This window comes from Gymnoscopelus braueri (assembly GCF_963280865.1).
Source record: "Gymnoscopelus braueri genome assembly, chromosome: 7".
Classification (NCBI taxonomy): domain Eukaryota; kingdom Metazoa; phylum Chordata; class Actinopteri; order Myctophiformes; family Myctophidae; genus Gymnoscopelus; species Gymnoscopelus braueri.
Window position 1 is genome coordinate 7,404,256 of NC_137608.1, and position 20,143 is coordinate 7,424,398.

At 40.2% G+C, this 20,143-nt stretch overlaps 2 protein-coding genes across 2 annotated transcripts in view; both read right to left on the reverse strand.

The window, feature by feature from the left end:
- ppm1f (protein phosphatase, Mg2+/Mn2+ dependent, 1F) lies at nt 1-16,050 on the reverse strand. Its single transcript, XM_080432584.1, has 8 exons — nt 15,985-16,050; nt 11,619-11,820; nt 7,173-7,300; nt 6,444-6,652; nt 4,896-5,084; nt 4,003-4,146; nt 2,946-3,039; nt 1-2,430 (listed from the first exon to the last, which is right to left on the reverse strand). Exons 2-8 carry the CDS (start codon nt 11,798-11,800, stop codon nt 2,048-2,050), a joined length of 1,329 nt encoding a protein of 442 aa, XP_080288710.1. The 5' UTR covers nt 11,801-11,820; nt 15,985-16,050; the 3' UTR covers nt 1-2,047.
- A 2,057-nt stretch (nt 16,051-18,107) lies between these two features.
- The window catches only part of top3b (DNA topoisomerase III beta), a 31,183-nt gene continuing 29,147 nt past the window's right edge, over nt 18,108-20,143 (reverse strand). The window contains exon 18 of the mRNA XM_080433259.1: nt 18,108-19,538. Coding sequence (XP_080289385.1) covers nt 19,254-19,538 — 285 coding nt within the window. The 3' untranslated portion in view covers nt 18,108-19,253. The remainder of the gene's footprint in view (nt 19,539-20,143) is intronic.

Consider the following 20,143-nt stretch of genomic DNA (forward strand, 5'->3'; position numbering starts at 1 on the left):
GTGTTTCTCTAACCCTCAGCATAGGAAAGTGACATTGATGAGCGGCGCCCAGCCGCCCACCTCCTAAAAGTTGAACTATTTTTCTACTTGAAGCACCCAGAGCGCTCAGTGCCTGTAAAACGCTCACTGAGAGCACTGAATCGTGATGCTTGGCGCTGAGTGGCGCTGAGAGTAGCAGCTCCAAAAATGCGTTCTGTGGACACGGCAACTAAAAATACAATGTTAAGGGCCATTCACACCAAGCGCGACAACGATGACGATAACTATAAATATGTTGCTTTAAATGGTTCCAACTCATATGGATGGCAGCGTCCACACCACAACTATAACGACAACCATATCGTTTGGATCACTTTCAGTGCAATTTTATGAACGATAGAAGCATTGACAGCCATTCAAAATCCATCTGACATCTGGGATGCAATCTGTCACCCACCCTCACCCTCAGAAAGTTTTGTTATCAGTGCAGATGAGGAGACTGTTAGGAAGCGAACCTCAGGTATAGGGTACAACTATCTCATCTCCTTAGAATTCAGAATCAGAGTTAGATTATCCGTATATCTTGTTGCTCACATAATTATCGTTATATAGTTATTGTGCTTAAGTGTGAATGGCGCTTTATCTGGATCTTCACCAATGATATGTTGTTTAATACTGGAGATTCATAGGGCACATGTACACTTGTACGCAAATACTGATACACAGACACAAGGACAACACTAGCTATGTTTTTCCATCCAAGTATAGTTATGGGAATTCTGACTTATTCAATAAGAGAAGATTGAATTGGAATAGAATTGGATCCATTTCCTCAGTAGCAAAACAAGCCGTTTCTCTCGCTTTAGGAGAAAGAATGATGGAAATCCATTAATTCAATCAATTAAATAATGAGTTGTGTTCATACTGGCCAAAGCAGCGGCTTTCACACTTTTTATGTTTTTGGTTTTCAAAACAGTGGGCGTAAGTTTGATAGCGGCTGGTTTTCTCCGCCGTTCAAGCCCATACTGTACATTGAATTTAGATTTCCATACAGCAGTGGTTCTCAAACCTTTTCATGTCAATTAAGGAGCCCCAAATTGATATGTATTTAGCCACGGACCCCCATTTGAAAATATTTTGTGCCCACTGCCCAGGGACCCCCATACAAGATTCTTTTTAAAATAGCAGATCGGCTGCTGTAAGCGAGACTGTAAGCTAAAAAAAATAAAAAAATGTCCTCCCCTTTACATCCCATAATACTTTAACGCTATACAATAGAAAATCATTTAACACCTTGGATTAGCGTTTTAAAAGTACAAATTATTGCATCTTCAAAACCTTTTGCTTTTTTTGTTGGCGCTGTTTTAGGAATATTCCACAACCTTTAATTTAAGTAATACTTTTTACAACAGGTAAACTAGTAAAACAAACATCTTGAACTAGTTGAAATGTCATTTTGAGTGTAGAAATGGGAACAGTAAAGGAATGTCTCGCCTCCACCCCTCTTCCGTTTCACCATTGCAGTCCGGTAAATAAATCCGACAAGAAACCAAATTAGCCGAAGTTTATCAACTGCTTGCTGCTTATAGCAGAAATTCCTAAATATATTTTAAAATATATTTTCGTGAACGCAATAATGACAAACAGCTGACAGCATCCGGTCAAAACTTTTGCAAGGATGAGACTCTCTGTAGCGTTGGGAGATTGTTCAAGAGCTGTCTGTTTTAAGAGTACAGGTCAACTAAGTACGAAGGGATTATTAAGGTGTTAATCTCGACCGCTCAACTTGAACGCAAACAACTCTAAGAGCCCTTTAATGAGCTACAGATACAGGTGGGAAGATTTAAAGGCTGTGGATTTCATTGACATATAAAACGCTATACAAAACAACAACACGAATTAGATATACAAACGTTATGGTTAACACCTGTGTGTTATAGCACCAGGCGGCAAACACAAAGGCTGAGAGATGCTCAGTAGTTTGGCACACACTTTTGATTCATTTCAATCTGGGTTCCTTGGCCGAGCAGTAACCAGTTTTAAAAAAACTATTTTTTTTACTTGTGACTTACTGCACAGAAGCATTCTGGGAGTTGTAGTTCTCTGTAGCCTCTGTGGCCGCTGTGGAGGCGTCTTCAGCAAGGAGTTGTTCGGGCGGGCGCAGGAACACCACCAGAACTGTAATGTTATCGTTAGAACCGGCCGCTTTGGCGTGCGCCACCAGCTTCTGAGCGACACTCTCTCCCAAAGCGCTCTCCTCCGCTGTGTCGCCCCCCTCCTCCGGGTCTCTGGGCTCCCGGAGCGCCCCCAGGACCAGCCCTGGGACCTCTTCGAGTTTCACTGTGTCGAAGAAACCGTCGCAGGCTAGCAGCAGGTAATCCTCGTCGCCACCTAGCTGGACGGTGGAACAGTCTGCATCTCCTGACACGTACGGCTTCTGGTCAAAATCACCTGCAGCGGACACAAAAGGTGGAATGATTAGTAGTTAGTGGTCTGGAGCAGGAGTTCCACAGCATTTTTCAGCTTGAGGGCGAAACGATACCTTTTACATTTAACAAAAACTCTAAAGAGCCATTTAACCGGTTAAAGTCTCTACACTTAGTAAACTGGACCTGAGTTGGCTCTGTACCCAGACCACTTTCTTCCAACTACAGCATATCTAGTCGTTGGGACACATTGTGAGCTCGTAGATGTGCTATTTTTGGCTGATGTTGCAATATGGATGCTGGGGTTCAAGTGGTTAACACTTATTTTAACAAAAAGAATATCACTTAGGCTCCCTTTAAGCCCCCAAAAATGGGGAAAATAGCCAATCTACAAGCTCACAGCGAGCCACATCGTGATACGTTGACACGTTGTGAGCTTGTAGATCGGCGATTTTCCACTACTTTTGAAAATGTTTGAACATTTCTGAAGATTTGCCTTTTTTATTTTGGATTTTTTTAATTAATGTTTGGTACACTGACCTATAGCTCTGGACACGGCATAGGTCCCGTTCACACGCCAGCAGCCCATGAACGCAATGCAGCCGCCCAGGTCCTCGATCCTCTGCTTCTCATCCTGGGGGGTGGCAGGCAAAGGTGACAAGGGTGAATTTCTGTCTGTCTGTGGTTAGACCTGATTATAAAGACTGCTTTGTTTTTCACCGTGTGCATTCATTATCAATCCAAGGAAGGGTGAATCTTTGCTTTTCTTTTGACTCTCTTCTGGACTAAGAATTGAGAGCAACATTGTCACAAGAGGAGATGTTGGTCCAGTCAATTTTGGTCCTACCAAATTGTGCTGTTGTGATTTAGTGTTATCGTGTAAACTAAAACGTCTTTTTGTGAGTTTTCTAGAAAAAAAAGATAATATTGTGATCCAATAGATCGGTTAAAAGATTGTAAGTTCTGGTGATTCTCTCCACTGTGTTTGGAGTCTATTCTAGTTTTGGAGCTATGGGTAATCCTAGTAGGCTGCTCTACTGTATATGAGTTGTGAAAGACTAAACTGTGAGCTGTTGAAGGTTTTTCCTGTCCTTTTTTATCACCCCAACTAAATTAATTAATTTATAATTAATTATTATCAAAAAGTGTGACTATTTACCGTCCTTCAAAACCGCCATAAAAGAGCACCTGTCTGCAATTTGCAACTGGTCCTAGACAAGTCTTCTAAGCTTGAGACCGAAATGACCCCCCCGTACATATACGTTTATTGCTACTAGTGTTGATGGGTTCTTGTATGTTATTGTAGGTCTTTAAATGTCTTGATGAATTGAATACATGGGACTACAATGGAAACAAGCCCTTAGGGTTTTTTGTGTTATCCTATTAGCATCGTTGTATAATCGTACCACTGTACTATTTGCAAACTGTTAATAAAGTATTGAGTCAATCAATTAATATCCCATTACAATTATCTCCTTGTTGAACTCGTACCTGTGAGTGTTTGTTTGTTTGTTTGTTTTTGTGTTTGTGTTTGTGTTTGTGTTTGTGTGTGTGTGTGTGTGTGTGTGTGTGTGTGTGTGTGTGTGTGTTCCCTCACCTCTCTCTCTGGTTTGTGAGGGTCCATCAGTGTCACAGGCTGTCCCTGTCGGACCAACATGCCCTGAGAGTCTCCCAGCCAGGCCACGCTCAGACTGTGTCCCTGGAGCAGCATCGCAACCCCGGTGCTCCCACTGCGCAGACGCTGAGTGCACAAAACACACACTCATTAAACACTTTGCTGCTGTCGGCCTCTTATCTCCATGTAACTTTTTGTGTTTTTTCGTAAATTAACGCCCTGCTTGATCATACTATAGCGTCACACAAAAGCATCAAAAGTAGCAGATCTACGTTTCGAGCTTGTCGATCTGCTACTTTTGCTCATTTTGAATTTGGGCATATGAGGTTTCCACCCGAGAGAGACGACTTAACAGGGGCGGAAATTAACTAAGTACATTTACCCAAGTAAATGTACTTAAATACAATTCTGAGGTTCTTTTACTTTACTTGAGTATGCCCGTTTTTCCAAATACTTTATATACATCTATACCACTACATCTCAGATGTAAATATTGTACTTTTTACTCCACTACAATTATTTGAAAACTTTTGTTACTGTTACTGTTACATTCAGATAATTAATACAAACAAATAAGTAAAAAAAAGACGAATGCACATTTGACAATCACTTAAAACAAACGCATTACACTTTAACTAAACCTGTTACATTTTTGTCGACTAAATCAACTGTAGTTTTGGTTGACTAAAATCTTATGATATGATATTTATTCAACTGAAATCTAATTTTTTTTCATTTTCATTTCAGATGACTAAAATGTGTCTAAAACTAAAATGGAATTTTATTCAAAAGACTATGACCAAAATAAAAAACATGTGGCTGATGCGGTGGAAGGCGGATTTGAGGTTTATGGTTACGGTTAGGGTTATGGTTACCTCTCTGTGTGCCTTGCCTCTGAACATGTGATCGGTGCGGTGGAAGGCGGATTTGAACGCTGCGTCAGGGTCCTTGTGCAGAGCTTTCTGTTGGCTCAGGGCCACGTGGAGGTGGGCGGCAGCATAAGTGGCGGCGTCCAGGCCCCCGTGCCCGTCGAACACGCCATAATACGCCCTCTCCACGCCGTCCTGCAACAGAGAGAGAGAATGTTTACATTTCCGAGAGAAAGAGAGCAGAGTATATAGTATCTATACACTACTTTGTGGACCACTGACCACACAATGGTGTCGCTTGCCTAAAGGCTGACATGCGTGCATCGTCAGCTTGTAGATCAGCTCTTTATTTAGCATTTTGCAAGTGACGCTGTCGTACTACATTGTATAAACTACACTTTAACCTACTACATAAATGATAAGTAGGATCGATAAGGCAATCGAAATGGGTCAAATGTACGATACAGTTCCATCTAGTATGGGATTTCTTCTTTTTGTACATAAAGGGTTTGCTGCATTGATCATATGTTGAAACAGATCACAATTGATGTATAATCACAACTGATAATAAAGGGGTGTAGGGGGGTGTTGTCCGCTTAGCTTAGTTATGACTGCCTGCTTTAGTTATGTTTTATTTATTTTATGTTGTTGTTGTTGTTTAATTTATTTGTACTGTTGTGTTGTTGGTCTTTGTCTGTTATGTTATGTCATGTTTATTTGTTGAAAAATGAATAAATACTTTAATTACAAAAAAATAAAAATAAATCTAAACTGGCTTCAGGAAACACCATCGTCGTGGGTTCCCAAGTCCACGGCATTACGTGTCTGCTAAAACTACATTCGGGAAACAGCATGCACGTATCCTACTCCTCCTACTCCTGGGAGAGGTTGTAGCCCTGAGTGCTGTCCTACGCAGCAGTTTGTTACGAGCGCCCTGGGACATACAAGCTGTCAACGCACTGCGACATGCCGTGTCGATAGTTTGCATATCTGTTCTTTTGGGTAGGGCGAGCGGCTGCGCTGCTTCGTCCTCTATGCATGACATGAACCCGAAGTTTACAAATTGTACATCTGACAGTTGGCTCTGGTATTTTTATGATCCATTTCACTGTATATATTCGCAAAGGGTGTTTAAACTGCTGTGTAGCGTAGGACAGCACTACGTAGTTTACGTAGGCTTCGTCCAGGAGGTCTTACGTGCGTGTTGTCTCCCGAATGTAGTTTAGCATACATGTAACGCTGTGCACTCGAGAACCTACGACGATGGTGTCTCCCGAAGCCAGTTTAGATGGCACGTAGGGCACAACCAGCTGCTACTAATGAAGATAGTGCGCAGCGGGGTTGCTACTGCGCAGCTGCGTGGAGGCTCTTACGCAGCTTCTAGGCTACGCACGAGCTGAAATTCGTTTGGGAAACCCGGCCATTGACTGCTTTTTTTGTACTGAAAAGTATCGGTTCTGGCACCGGCACCGTTTATACCGGTTTAGCACCGGTATCGGATAAAACCCAATCGATACCGAAACCTAGTCTTCATTAGATCACTGTTGTACGTACCTGCAGGCCAAAGAGCTGGTTGAACTCGACCAGCGCCACGTGCTTGTCCTCCATCTTCCTGCGTGTGTTTCTGATGGCGTGCACGGAGCACAGGAGGTAGCGCCCCCTGGAGGAGGCAGCCGGGAGAGCGGGCGGACTGCGGTGCCAGGCCGCGGCCACCTCTCTCAGCTGGTTCAGGAAAAGACGCTGAGCCGCCTCTGATTGGACCACTGTGGTTCGGACAGACAGACAGACCGATAGACAGACAGACCGACAGACAGACAGACACTTCAAAATAGGTGTGGAATAGGGATGAAACCGTATACGGTTTTATGTCAGTGGTTCTCAAAAGATGTCAGTGGTTCTCAAAGTGTCCTCCAGGGGGTCCCCAGCAAAAATGTGTGAACATAGAATCAAAATCTGTTGACCCACTTTAACACCATTGTCTATTTTCAAAAACGATTTTAATTTTTTCATGTTTATTTTTTTGAACATTTTAACAACACAAATCTTGTATGGGGGTCCCTGGCACAAGATATTTTCGCAAGGGTCTGCGGAGGAATACATTATATATAATATGGGTTGAAAAATATGGGTTCATTGATATGAAAAAGTCTGAGAGCTGTTTTATGGCATACCATTTTATGGTACGTAAAAACACAATTCAATCTTTAAAAGCAATTGTTTGTTTGACAATTACTCATCAACTAAAATGTAATGATGGTGACAGCTCATACGGGGGACACTCACACACTCCTTGTTCCTCGTCCTTCTCCGTCTCAGGCTGTTGGGGACAGTGTAAAGGTGAGAGGTCACTCTTCAGCAGCTGTGCCAGCGCTTTGTGGCACATCGTGGCGCCAAGCGCCGCAGGGGCATGCCTGACCACCGGGAGAACAGAACACAAACTCACTGTGAATATAGAAATGATGAAAAAGACATGGCAACACATCTAATTATTGATGATGACTCTGAGGAAGCGTCGAAGCGTCATTCGATCTTTTTGAACTCAGCACCTTAACTGATTGACTGCCAATCGCGTAGATCTACGCGAACCTATTTAAAGCCGCCACGTGCCAGTCGCGTAGATCTACGTGAACTATATTTATTTTTTTAATTTGACCCAAAGACCAAGGAGATATGATTTTTCGAAGATCTAGACTCCTATCCACTTTCTTGTTAACTTAAAACTTAAAAATTCTGTATCTTGGCTCCTGAGTACTTTTTCTTTTTCAATGAAAAATCTCTCTAATGGGTTAATAAAAGAGGCTTCAATTGTCCGAGCTGCTCCAGTGTCTCCACTACATATTATTATTATTTTGATGATTACCAGCAAGCGTACCAAACTTGGCCCAAACACTGTTCAGGGATCTGAGAATAGTCACACCCTAAAAAACTAAATTGCACGCATACTGCGCTACAGCAGTGTTACAGCAGTGTTACAGCAGTGTATAGCACTTCAAATGGCCATAACTCAGCGACAATTGCACTGATCAGCGCAATATACGATTAGATTTGAAGTCCTGAAAATCTAGTATTTATGTGACTAGGGCTGCAACTATGCATTATTTCCTTGGCAATTATGCCATCGATTACTTTTTCAATAAATCAAATCATCTGCCCCAGTCAATAAACTAATACATCTGGAGTAACACCAGTAAAATTACCGTATCGATACCGACTCTGATATTTGCATGGAGACTGTAATATCAGTATGTTCTATTCCTCAATAACACCCATAGGGTGCGGTTATTGTATTGTACTGATAATACTGTTGACACTGTATTGATATCAGTCTATTCTGTCAATGTCGCAACAACACTGTGACTGTGTGTATTTGTTTAGGCTAAGGGCGGAATAATGCAATGGCACTGTGACTGTGTGTATTTGTTTGTGTATAGTAGCCTAAGTAAGTAAGTATGTCGGTCGGAGAGGTTTATAACCGGTATCAGCCGAGAACGCGGGAGTCTATCCCCAGTACATTGCGCTAGACATCTGGGAGATGGAATGCTGAGGTGGAGCGCCACACCTACCATCAGCACCCAGTACTTGCCACACCCAAGCCATGCTACTCATACGCAGTGGTGGAAAGTAACTAAGTACATGTACTCAAGTACTGTACTTAAGTAAAATTTTGAGGTATTTGTACTTTATTTTCCAATTTCCAATAGCTTTACTTCTACTCCACTACATCTCAGAGGAAAATATTGTACTTACTACTTTTACTCCACTACAATTATTTGAAAACTTTATTTATTAGGTACTTTGCAGATTTTGATTATTATTACAAAACATACATTACCCACTTCAGCCCTATATAGACTTTGGCTATTTGAAAATAGCCGATCTACAAGCTCACAACGCGTTGTGAGCTTGTAGGGTCTGCTATTTTCAAATTATTTTATACATTTTGAAAACATGAAATGGAAGATTTCTGCACAATTACTACTTTTATTGTTGGTACTTTTAAGTACATTTTGATGCCAATACTTCTTCAAAAAAAAATTTTTGCTCTAAATTAATTTGCACTTTTACTAAATTCTGAATACCGGACTTGTACTTGTAACAGAGTATTTCTGCATTGCAGTATTGATACTTTTACTTAAGTACTTTTTCCACCACTGGTACTTAGTGCAAGACTTGCCGCACCCAAGCCGTGCTACTCATACGCCCTGTTGGCGCTGCCCGAGATCTAACCCATGACCTTGTGGTCCAAAGGTGAGAGCTCTACCGACTGCGCTACCCGGACACGGGTCAGATCAGGGTACTGTGCCAGGTGTATACCATTGTTTTACAAGATAATGTGTATTCATATGCTTGTCCAGACGACTCTCATTGACTTCGATGCATCCCGTGCAACTTCCGCCTCCAGTTAGTGCCTGGCGAATCTGCCATCTGGAATTGTTACGTGAAGTTTGTGTATCATCCTTCATTTTTAGAATCCTTGAGCAGGAGAGCAGGGAAACACAGGAAGCAAGGAGAACAATGGCTGGTATACAGGCAGGAAATGATGTCGTTCTGACGGGAAGCGCCTCGGAGGACGAGTGCAAGTGAAAGGACACACACAGGCCCGTGTTTCCTTGCTTCCGTCATGACTGAGGACCTTTCAGCTTATTTCCTTTGAGCCGAAAGAGGCAAGGGATTTGTCCTGATTTCAGCGGTTTGTGCGCGTGCGTGTGCGCGTGAGTGAGTGAGTGAACTTGCATCTAAAGACTGATTTGGACGCCAGGCCACACAGCTGCATGACAAATCCGCTCTCATTTAAATCACTAGCAAAAGTGGTAAACACATTGGTAGGTAATTGTATAAAAAGTGTGGCCTAACGCATTGGTTTCCAAAGGATTTTCGGGAGTCCTCAGATGATTGGCTTAATGTGCAACATTGCTTTCTCACTCAACGGTAAACAAACATACAGTATAAGTGTATACAGGGTATCGGCACATTTCTAAAGTTACAATTGAATGACTTTTAAGATCTTTTTTAATACTAAAATGTCAACTATTATGTAAGAAAGAGGCAAACATTGTGAAAATAGCCGACCTACAAGCTCACAACGCCTCGCACTGTGAGGCGTTATGAGCTTGTAGTTCACAATATTTATTTGTGGAACCGAGTCAAACTAAATGTAATGCCTACAATTCCAAGTGCTTGTCAGCAGTTCAAATATGATTATTTTGGGGGTGTCGCAGCCTGAAAAGTTTGGGAACCCATGGCTTAATGCATATCAAACTGGGAGTCCTTGAAATTAAAAACTTAGAGAATCACTGATTTAAATTCCCAGGCTTTTGTAAGCACTAAGCAGTTTGCCCCTGCTGGTCTATGTATGCTACTGTATGCCTATGAATTGGACTTTTGGCTACAACATTGTAACGTTGTGTTTGCGTGGTTTGCTCCAGGGAAAAAACTAACAAACATAGTCTAGGTGGTAAGTTACAGGCCTTGGTATCAGGATTTTATCGATTCTGATTATCAATTCTGGAGATAACAGAAGTAAATAGTATATACTATTACTAGTACAAGCTATTAAAATTGATAAAAATGTTATTGATGTAATTGATCATTTTATAATTGATTATCTTCTATATAATCGATTAGTTCTATAAACTGTTGCACCTCTACTGAGTATGACCATATTGCTCAGTGAAAATAACAGCTTTTCAACTGAAAAACATGCAACTTATATTGTTGTGTGTTGCTTCATTACTGATATGTAAATCATTCTGTTTCTACAGGCAGGAATGTGAGGAATCCACACCCACCCCCACCCACACACACACACACACACACACACACACACACACACACACACACACACACACACACACACACACACACACACACACACACACACACACACACACACACACACACACACACACGAAAAGTGTGTACTGTCCAATCCTAGCTGTGGAATACCTGCAGTGTAGCATACACTAACAAGTAACCTGTCTGTCTGTCTGTCTGCGTCCCTTCTATGCAATCTATGTAATGGAGATCCCTGATGTCATCAATATGTTGCCATAGTACTGACATTATAGACTGGCCTGAAATGATAAAGAAAGGGTACTGCACTATGTAGTGTGACATTCTATTGTCCAATGTATTTGTATTTAAGTTCAAAAAGTATACTTAAGTTATACATAAGTATAACTAAATGCATTTGAAATTAAATACAAAATGTACTTTTCAGAATTCCAATTAATTGTTGTGAAGGAGGCCGATGCACACCTCAAGGGTTGGTGACAGGTGCGTAAGTCAAAAATGTACAAATTATGGAGGAGATCTCTGATGGTTTAGACCAAAGAATGGGACCCGCACACCGTCTAGATCTTGCAAAAAATGTAGCTCTTTATTCGACGTTTCAGTCGTTAGACCTTCATTAGGACAGACTAGGTGTCCTGATAGCAAAAAAAAAAAAATCAGGATTCCAATAAAAAAATAGAAAAAATAGCGAGCTTGTAGATCAGCTATTTTTGCTACTTTTGTGTGACATAGAATGGAGAAGTACGGCATTCATTTACAAAAAAAAAGGTGTCTGCCCAACAGTATATGCAATGTGGCCCTCTGAAGTGAGTGTGGAAATATAGTGGCCCTCTCCGTCATCAAAGTTGCCAGTTGATAAGGTAATCGATAGAATACTCACTATAACGACAACAATGAAAGGTTGCATGATCCCTACGCTGAAAACAAGAGTCTCACCTGGCGGCCATCAGTCGCAGGCCGAGCTCCAGGCTCTCTCCAGGAAGCTCGTCCAGGCTGAGTTTGTTGCGACTCAGCGGGCAGAGCGGCAGCGGGTCGTCCGGACCCAGGGCCGCCGGGAACTCCTCCAGGAAACGACCCAGGAAGGACTTCATGGCTGCTTCCTCCGCGCTGTCACCCATCCCCACACACCAACCAGCTCCTGAAGGGGTCACAGCGGGAAATGGGAAAATGGCAGTGATGGAAAAAGTACTACTTTTTTTTAACTTAAGTAGAAGGAATTCAGAATTTACTTGAGTAAAAGCACAAAAGTATTGGCATCACAATGTACTTAAGTAGCAATAGTACTCATTACGCAGAATGTCCCATTTCACAAGTTTTCACATGTATAAACATCTTTTGAAAATAGCAGAGCTACAAGCTCACAATGCGTCGCGATGCGACACATTGTGAGCTTGTAGATCGGCTATTTTCAAATGGCCAAAATGTATATAGGCCTGAGGATGTATGTTTTATAATAATAATCAAAATCTACAAAGTAACTAGTAATTAAAGTTTTCAAATAATTGTAGTGGAGTAAAAGTACTATATTTGCCTCTGAGATAGTGTAGTGGAGTAAGCAAAGTAAAGTAAAAGTATTGAAAACTGGAAATACTCCAGTAAAGTAAAACTACCTCAAAATTTTACTTAAGTACAGTACTTAAGTAAATGTACTTGGAAAACGGTGAAAAAAGGGAAAACAAAAGAAGCTACTGTTAAGTGCCTTTGTTCCCTCCAGGCCCAAATCTCAGTCGAGTCCCTTGTCTGTCAGATTGGGGACAGCACCATACAAATTTGAAACTGGAACGCTATTAAATTGAAGCTGAAAAAAAGTTTCTCTCTCCTGTCTGGAGAAACGGAGAGACGCCCGTTACTGAAAAGAAATCTGTAGCAAATGATTAGTGGAGCTGCTCAAATTTGGCCGACAGTACAGGACTGTGGTTGTACTGGGGTTTTAATGTGTGTGTCTGTGTGATTGTGGAGTAGGTTTTAATGACTGTGTGTGTCGGTGTGATTGTGAAGTAGATTTTAATGTGTGTGTCTGTGCGATTGTGAAGTAGGTTTTCATGTGCGTGTCTGTGTGATTGTTGTGAAGCAGGGCGTTGCTGATAAAGAGCACTCACGCTCAGCATACCCACCCTAACCCTGGGTAAATAAAGATGTGGTTTTACTGTAGTTTCATATACCTGTGTAGCCATCTCTTTACATGCATTTTGCTAGTTATACTCAGTGGTGGAAAAAGTACTTTTGTACTTAAGTAAAAGTATCAATACTGCGATATAGAAGTACTCTGTTACAAGTAAAAGTCCGGAATTGTACTTAAAATGTACTTGAGTAAAAGTACAAAATTATTGGCATCAACATGTACGTAAAGTACAAGAAGTAAAAGTACTCAATTATGCACAATGTCCAATTTCAAGTTTTCAAATGTATAAAAAACATTTGAAAATAGCAGATCTACAAGCTTGTGAGCTTGTAGATCGGCTATTTTCAAATGGCCGAAATGTATGTCAAGGGCTTCAGTGGGTAATGTATGTTTTGTAATAATAATCAAAATGTACAAAGTAACTAGTAACTAAAGTTTTCAAATAAATGCAGTGGAGTAAAAGTACAATATTTGGATCCGAGATGTAGTGGAATAGAAGTAAAAGTATTGGCATTTGGAAATACTCAAGTACAAATACCACAACATTTTACAGTACTTAAGTAAATGTACTTAGTTACTTTCCACCACTGGACACTACAGTAACTATGCAGATACGTATGCTCGTTAAATGTTGTTAGTTAGAATACTGCAGCTTAACTGCAAATGCACAGAATGTTATTTAGATGGCATGCCGTTTCCACAGATGCTAGTCTACTGTTTACCTGGTATCCTATAGTTTCAAATGTACAGAACGTTATTTAGATGTATCTACTCTGATCTGTGCACGTGTCAAATTGCTCTGGATAGCAACAAGGCTAAACTGTAAATAAATGGTACATTTCTGGTTAGAACGCAGCCAGAGGTATTGTCCTCATGATCTATAACTACCAACTAAGAAGTGACGTAAAGCATTGGTTCTCAACATGGGGCGCAGGGGCCCCCAGGGGTCATTGAGGGCGTTCCAGGGGGTCCCCAGCTAAGTTGTTCATCGTTAGGAAGCAAATGGACCGTCCGTTACAGATCTGTAATTCTGGGAGTGTACAAAATAAATTGAACCAAAATGGACCCTTAGGTTACCAGTTAGCATACCAATGTTTAGTATGCAATGCATTATAACTTATATCACATACACAGTGATGTATAATGCATAACATACGATCATTTGGATATTAAATATATATATTTAAAGCATATAGTGTGTGTGTGTGTGTGTGTGTGTGTGTGTGTGTGTGTGTGTGTGTGTGTGTGTGTGTGTGTGTGTGTGTGTGTGTGTGTGTGTGTGTGTGTGTGTGTGTGTGTGTACCATTGCCCCGTTTTTACATAACAAATGAATAAATATATATATATATATACATTTTTACCAATCATTTCCCTCTATAGCAGCAGTTTACCTGCAGAAACACATTGCCCTCTTTCTGTATTTTGGTGTTTTCACTATTGTTTTGGTAGACAGGATGTTTTTGGTCTACCAAAACAAACAGTGAAAACACCAAACTACAGCGAGAGAGCGGTGAGTTTCTGCAGGTAAACACCACCACACTACTCCAGTGGCTGATGATGACTGGAAATGATGGGTGGAAAATGTATATATTGTTTTGTTATGTACATACTATGCCGTTATAGCATGAACACCATGCAAAGTACAGGCAACATTAAGTACAGTGTTGTAACACACAGTGATATAAGTTAAAACAGCTTTAATGCAGTGATTATAAGTTAAATCAGTGTTTTATCATACGGTGATATGAGTTTAAACTGTGTTTTAACATACAGTGATATACGTTAAAGGTGATGCAACATGCAAGTATTATTAAAAAAAAATAAGCATGAACATGCTTAAAGGAGTAGTTCACCCAAAACATTACTTATTTTCTAGCAATTACACACCCCATGAAGCCTTGAATTCATGGAGATTTTTTAGTTTGTGTCACATTCCTGAGCCAATAATTTGATGACTCTTACTGAGTCTCCTATCCCGATGAATTCAAGGCTTCATGGGGTGTGTAATTGATAGAAAATATGCAATTTCTTGGGTGAACTACTCCTTTAAGGTAAGTGATGTTTCTTTGTTAAAATAAGTGTTTAAATAGCTCTTCATTCTGAAACCGGAGTCTCCATGTCTCTCCAGCTCTTTAGTAACAGAAAATGCATTTTCAGGTCAGGATACCATTTTTATCCAATCAGGATAGAGAACTCATACATGATGCAGGATACACAAGTGATGTAATGACACAAAGAAATGAGCAGACAAAATTGAAACTATTAATGAAAACTATCAAATTGAAGCTGACAAATGGGTACTCTCTCCTGATTAGCTGAAATTGGAAAATGTATGTTCTGTTTATTAAAGAGCTGTTTATTAAAGAGACAGGGCGTCTATAGCAATGATTACTATCAACTAATAGTGCTTTAACCTTTTAACCAAAAACGTTTACACCCAAAAATCTATCACTTACCCCTAACCTTTAAAGCATGGCGTTTGGTTAACAACATACAGTCAATAAGTTAAAGCACAGTGTTTTAACATCAATGGTGTAACGTAACTAAGTACATTTACTCAAGTACTGTAGGCCTACTTGTACAATGTGAGATATTTTTTTTACTTTACTGGAGTATTTCAACAATCTCCAAAACAATTATTTGAAAACTTTACTAACTAGTTACTTTGTAGATTTTGACTATTATGACAAAACATACATTAACCACTTCAGCCCTAGGCTATGCATACTTAGGTTATTTGAAAATAGCCGATCTACAAGCTCACACTTGTGAGCTTGTAGATCTGCTATTCAAAGCATTTTTATGCATTTGGAAACTTGTGTAATGGGACATTCTGCAAAAGGAGTACTTTTACTTTCAGTACTTAAATATTTTTATGCAAATACTTTTGTACCTTTACTCAAGTATATTTTGAATTCCGGACTTTTACGTGTAACAGAATATTTCTACATTACAGTATTGATACTTTTATTCAAGTAAAAAAAAAAAAGTACTTTTTCCACCACTGAGTGATATAAGTTAAGAGCACATTGCATACAGTTATGTCTTGTTTACATGCAGTGATCAGTAAACATTATCAGTGAGTCGCCCTGCAACACAGAAACTAAACATGACTGATCCTTATGTTACTCATTCATCTAAAAGGGCCCAGAAAGAGCAGGAATGTGGATCATATCTTACCTTATGAATATGCTATGTTATGTTTTCAGATCAGATCAGACAGACAGACACTCCCTTCAGGTTGTAGCAGGAGTCTCACAGCCTGGAGACACAAAAGGCAGTGTTGCCAGATCTTGTGAGAGAAATAAGCAACCAGGTCTAGGAATACAAGCCCAAAAGAAGCAAGTAGGGCACTAGGCCATTATGAGAACTAGATTTATAACTAGAAAATGGCCGATCTACAAGCTCGCAAACGTGAGCTTGTAGATCCCTGGCTCCCTGGTACAAAACATTTTCAGATGGGTTAGGGGGACAAAAATACAAATACATAATTAATTCGGGGGTCCATCCATGATATGAAAATATTTGAGAACCACTGGTTAAAAGAAAAAGAAAAAGTGAAACAAGCCCAAATAATCACTATAACCAAGTTTAGAAACAAGACCAAAAAAAAGCAAGCCGCAACTACCATTATTTACAAGCGACTTTACAGAAAAACAAGCCCAAAGTCGCTCATAATAAGCGGACATGGCAACACTGACAAAGGGACTGCTGCACGCCTGCACGGAAGTCTCATAGGGTACTTGTTTTTGTCCTGATTTCAATATGTAAGTAGGTAAGCCTTGGAAACCGCTCCAATACTAATCTAAGTTTCTAATCATCATCATTGATAACTTAACATAATTTAAAAGTTTGTCAAGAGTAGGGATGCAACAGCTAATCAAACTGATGTATTTAATTATTAAATACTAGTGATTATTAAATATTAGTTACATTAAATCAATACATTTTTATTCATGGTAAAAAATTGTCGATTTTAGAACAATAAATCAAATTTCAGAAATGCGGTCTGTAAATGTCGGATCTACAGGTTCACAAAACACAGTGATGTGGTGCACTGATGCATTGTGAGCTTGTAGATCGGCTTGGGGAAAAAAATAAATATATATTCTCAGTTTTCCCTTTAACTTTGTGTGTCAGTGTACAAATGGAACCAAATGGACCCCCGTAGGATCCATAGAGGGACCCTTGGTGGTCCCCGGGCCGGACCTAACGGTGAGTACCAGTGTGCTGAGGTCCAGGGATTGTGGGTAGTGTAGTTTGGCTCTTTACATAATGCATGTAGCTGTTTTATTAAGGCAAAAAAAAGTACCCGATGCAAGGAAGTTGTAATTTGGCTCGAGGTATTGGACCCATTGTCATAGAATAATAGTAACACTAATAATAATAAAACAATAACAATATGTTAATAATTTCCTCTATGCTGTCTTATTGGCAGCCCCTGGACATGTCCCACTCTCTTTCCAATGACAGACAGAGACAGGTGTCTGCCATCACCACTTGAGTCATTAACCAATGACAGTCCGGGTGTGTCCCTATAAAAGCCCTCACTCAGTCCACATCAGTCATACCTCCAACCATGTGTTCATGACCAATATAAACCTTTGTTCTGTATTTACTTGTATGCTTTTGATTATATTCTGAGTTACACATTTGATTTGCTTTACAATATCTAACTTTGGTTGCACAGTTTAACTGCTCGTTATCAATTTGTTCCATTGTTTGCTTTGTTGTCAGAAACCATGGTGAATGGAAAATAAATCAGTAAACCTTTGAAATCTACCCTTGGTGTCACAAACCTCTTTTACAGGAGAAACTTGGGTGGACAGCTTTATTACCAGAACACAACAGAAAATATGTATTATATATAAATAGGTATAATCTATTCTTTCCCGTCTCTACTGAAAAAATAATAATCCAGGCCAGGACATGAAATGTCCAGGAATGTGAGCATTTTGGGGTGATTACATGATGACATACTACAGCAGTGGTTCTCAAACATTATTTTCAGCTGAGCAGTTTATTGGCAGATGCTGGCTGAAAAAATATATATAATAAAAATATTTAAGTTTGAACACAGTATAAAATGTTCATAACCAAACCAATATCACACAAAATTAATAAAAAATAGTAACTTTCTGAATAGCTTTAGCTTTAGTACCCCATGGATAGTACCCCCTATACTTGGGTCCTCTTAAGCAACAACTGTTTGCTTAATAAGTTAACAAGTGAACACCTGAAACAAACACACTATTCATATTATTACAGTTCAATATCAAAATGACTACTGTGAAAAAGGCCTACCAGCCATTCTTGATTGTGCTAGCTATCTTAGCTATCTTACTAGTAATGGGATCAAATTAAATACATAATTTGTGTTCTGTCACCCAAGCTGAATATTTGTACCACTTTCAACCTGGCGCCTCTATTTTGGGCATGTCATTGTACTGTAGGTGATTGAAGCAACGTTTCGGTCATGTAGAGCAGTGGTTTTCAACCCTTTTCATGCCAAGGACCCCTAAATTGATATACATTTGGCCGCGGACCCCCATTTGAAAATGTTTTGTGCCAGGGACCCCCAGAAGCAAAGATACAGTATTAACTAATTTTGCTGGGGACCCCCTGGTACTCCGTCAAGGACCACTGGTGGTCCCCAGACCACTGGTTGAAAACCACTGGTGTAGAGACCTTCCACAGGCATCGTTGAAACGCTGCTTCACATCCAACTTTTTCTCTTGACAGTGCAAGTGGCAGTGTGCAAATATCTTTTATTGTTGATATCTTCTACTGTTTTTTGCCCACGTACTTGCTTTTTAATCTAGGTGTGTGAAGTGTTTCTATACAATTGCCCTGTAGGTAAAAATATTTCAAAAATATTTTAAAAAAATGTGGGGAAAAAAGCAGTTATGAGCTCAAAACGTGCTTCGACACATTCAGTCGTCTGACAAAGCATAAAACAGGGCTTCCTTGTCCCACTGAAAAACAACTATGGTGACAAACATTACCAGCAACAGAAGAGACACTTTTTCAGATGACTTTACTTTTGATGTCAAAGACCAAAATAAGTATTTTCCATGATGAACATACAGTAGATGTACCTTTTATGCTAGTTAATACATTAATGTATAATGTATTAAAGACCAGCTTAAATAAAAAATATTTTTTTCACACTTTCAGAGCATGATATCTGTGGTCATAATAGAGACATAGGCTAATAGATAAATATCAAAAGTCCCTAAGTATGAATTACTTCCTGTCAAACAAAAACGTAATGCGTGATTACATCAGCAGGTACTAACCAATTTCAAACAATAATATCATGTCTTTAATGACAACCAATTAGGTTTATCTCATTACACAGACAGACAGTGTAAAAAATAACACGGTACAGTACATTATGACTGGAAGACGCATGTTCAAGTTGAACAAAATAAGCAAAGCAGAAGATGTTAGACAAAGTAAGCTGCCAGGGCGGCCATCTTGTCTTTAGGCTTTTTGGGGTTTCGCCCGCGGCCTCGGCCTCTGCCGCCGCGCCCCCCCCGCCTGGCCCCTCCCCCGCGGTGCATGGGGTGCCTCATGGTGGCGTGTTTGAGCTCCACCAGGTCCTGGAAGAGGCGGTCGCAGAACACGCAGCCTGTGTGCTGCGTCTCGCTGCCCGGCAGCGGGTTGTGGTTCTTGTTGAAGTCCACCGCCACCAGGGAGGCGTCGCAGGAGTCACAGCTCTCCTGTGCCACCTAGGGGAGAAGGGAGGGAATTGCACGAGCGTCTTAGTACAGTCACAGACTACTGTCATATATAGATCCAAAAACAGATACAGACCTGGGAAAATACAGTACATTAACCACTTAAACCCGTACTTAAAAAAGTGCTGCAAGTGATAATTGTTTGTTAAAATAAGTATTAGATTGCTCTACATGTGTATTACCATAGCAATCATTGCTAGTATAGAGTGTTTGTTCAATAACAGGGGTTACAGCTTCTGTCCAGATTTTTAGTAAACAGAAAATAAATGTTCAGGTCAAGACACCAATTTGATCAAAACAGGAGAGAGAACTCATACAGGATACATGATAAACAAGTGAAATTGGACGTGATGACAAAGATATGAGCAGACAAATTCAGAATTGGAACCCAAGCTGGTAAATTTTCTTTGTGGGGTTCCCTCTCTAACCTGACTCCACCAGATGGAAGAAGCTTGCTTCACACACTTGTTTCACAACCTACTTCCATCTGGGATCTCGGTAGCCCAACCGCTGAAGAGGGCGATCCTTTTTTCAAGCTACTTGGCACGTGATTGGATGGGACCGTCTGTCTATCACCGGTCTGGGCGTGCTAACTC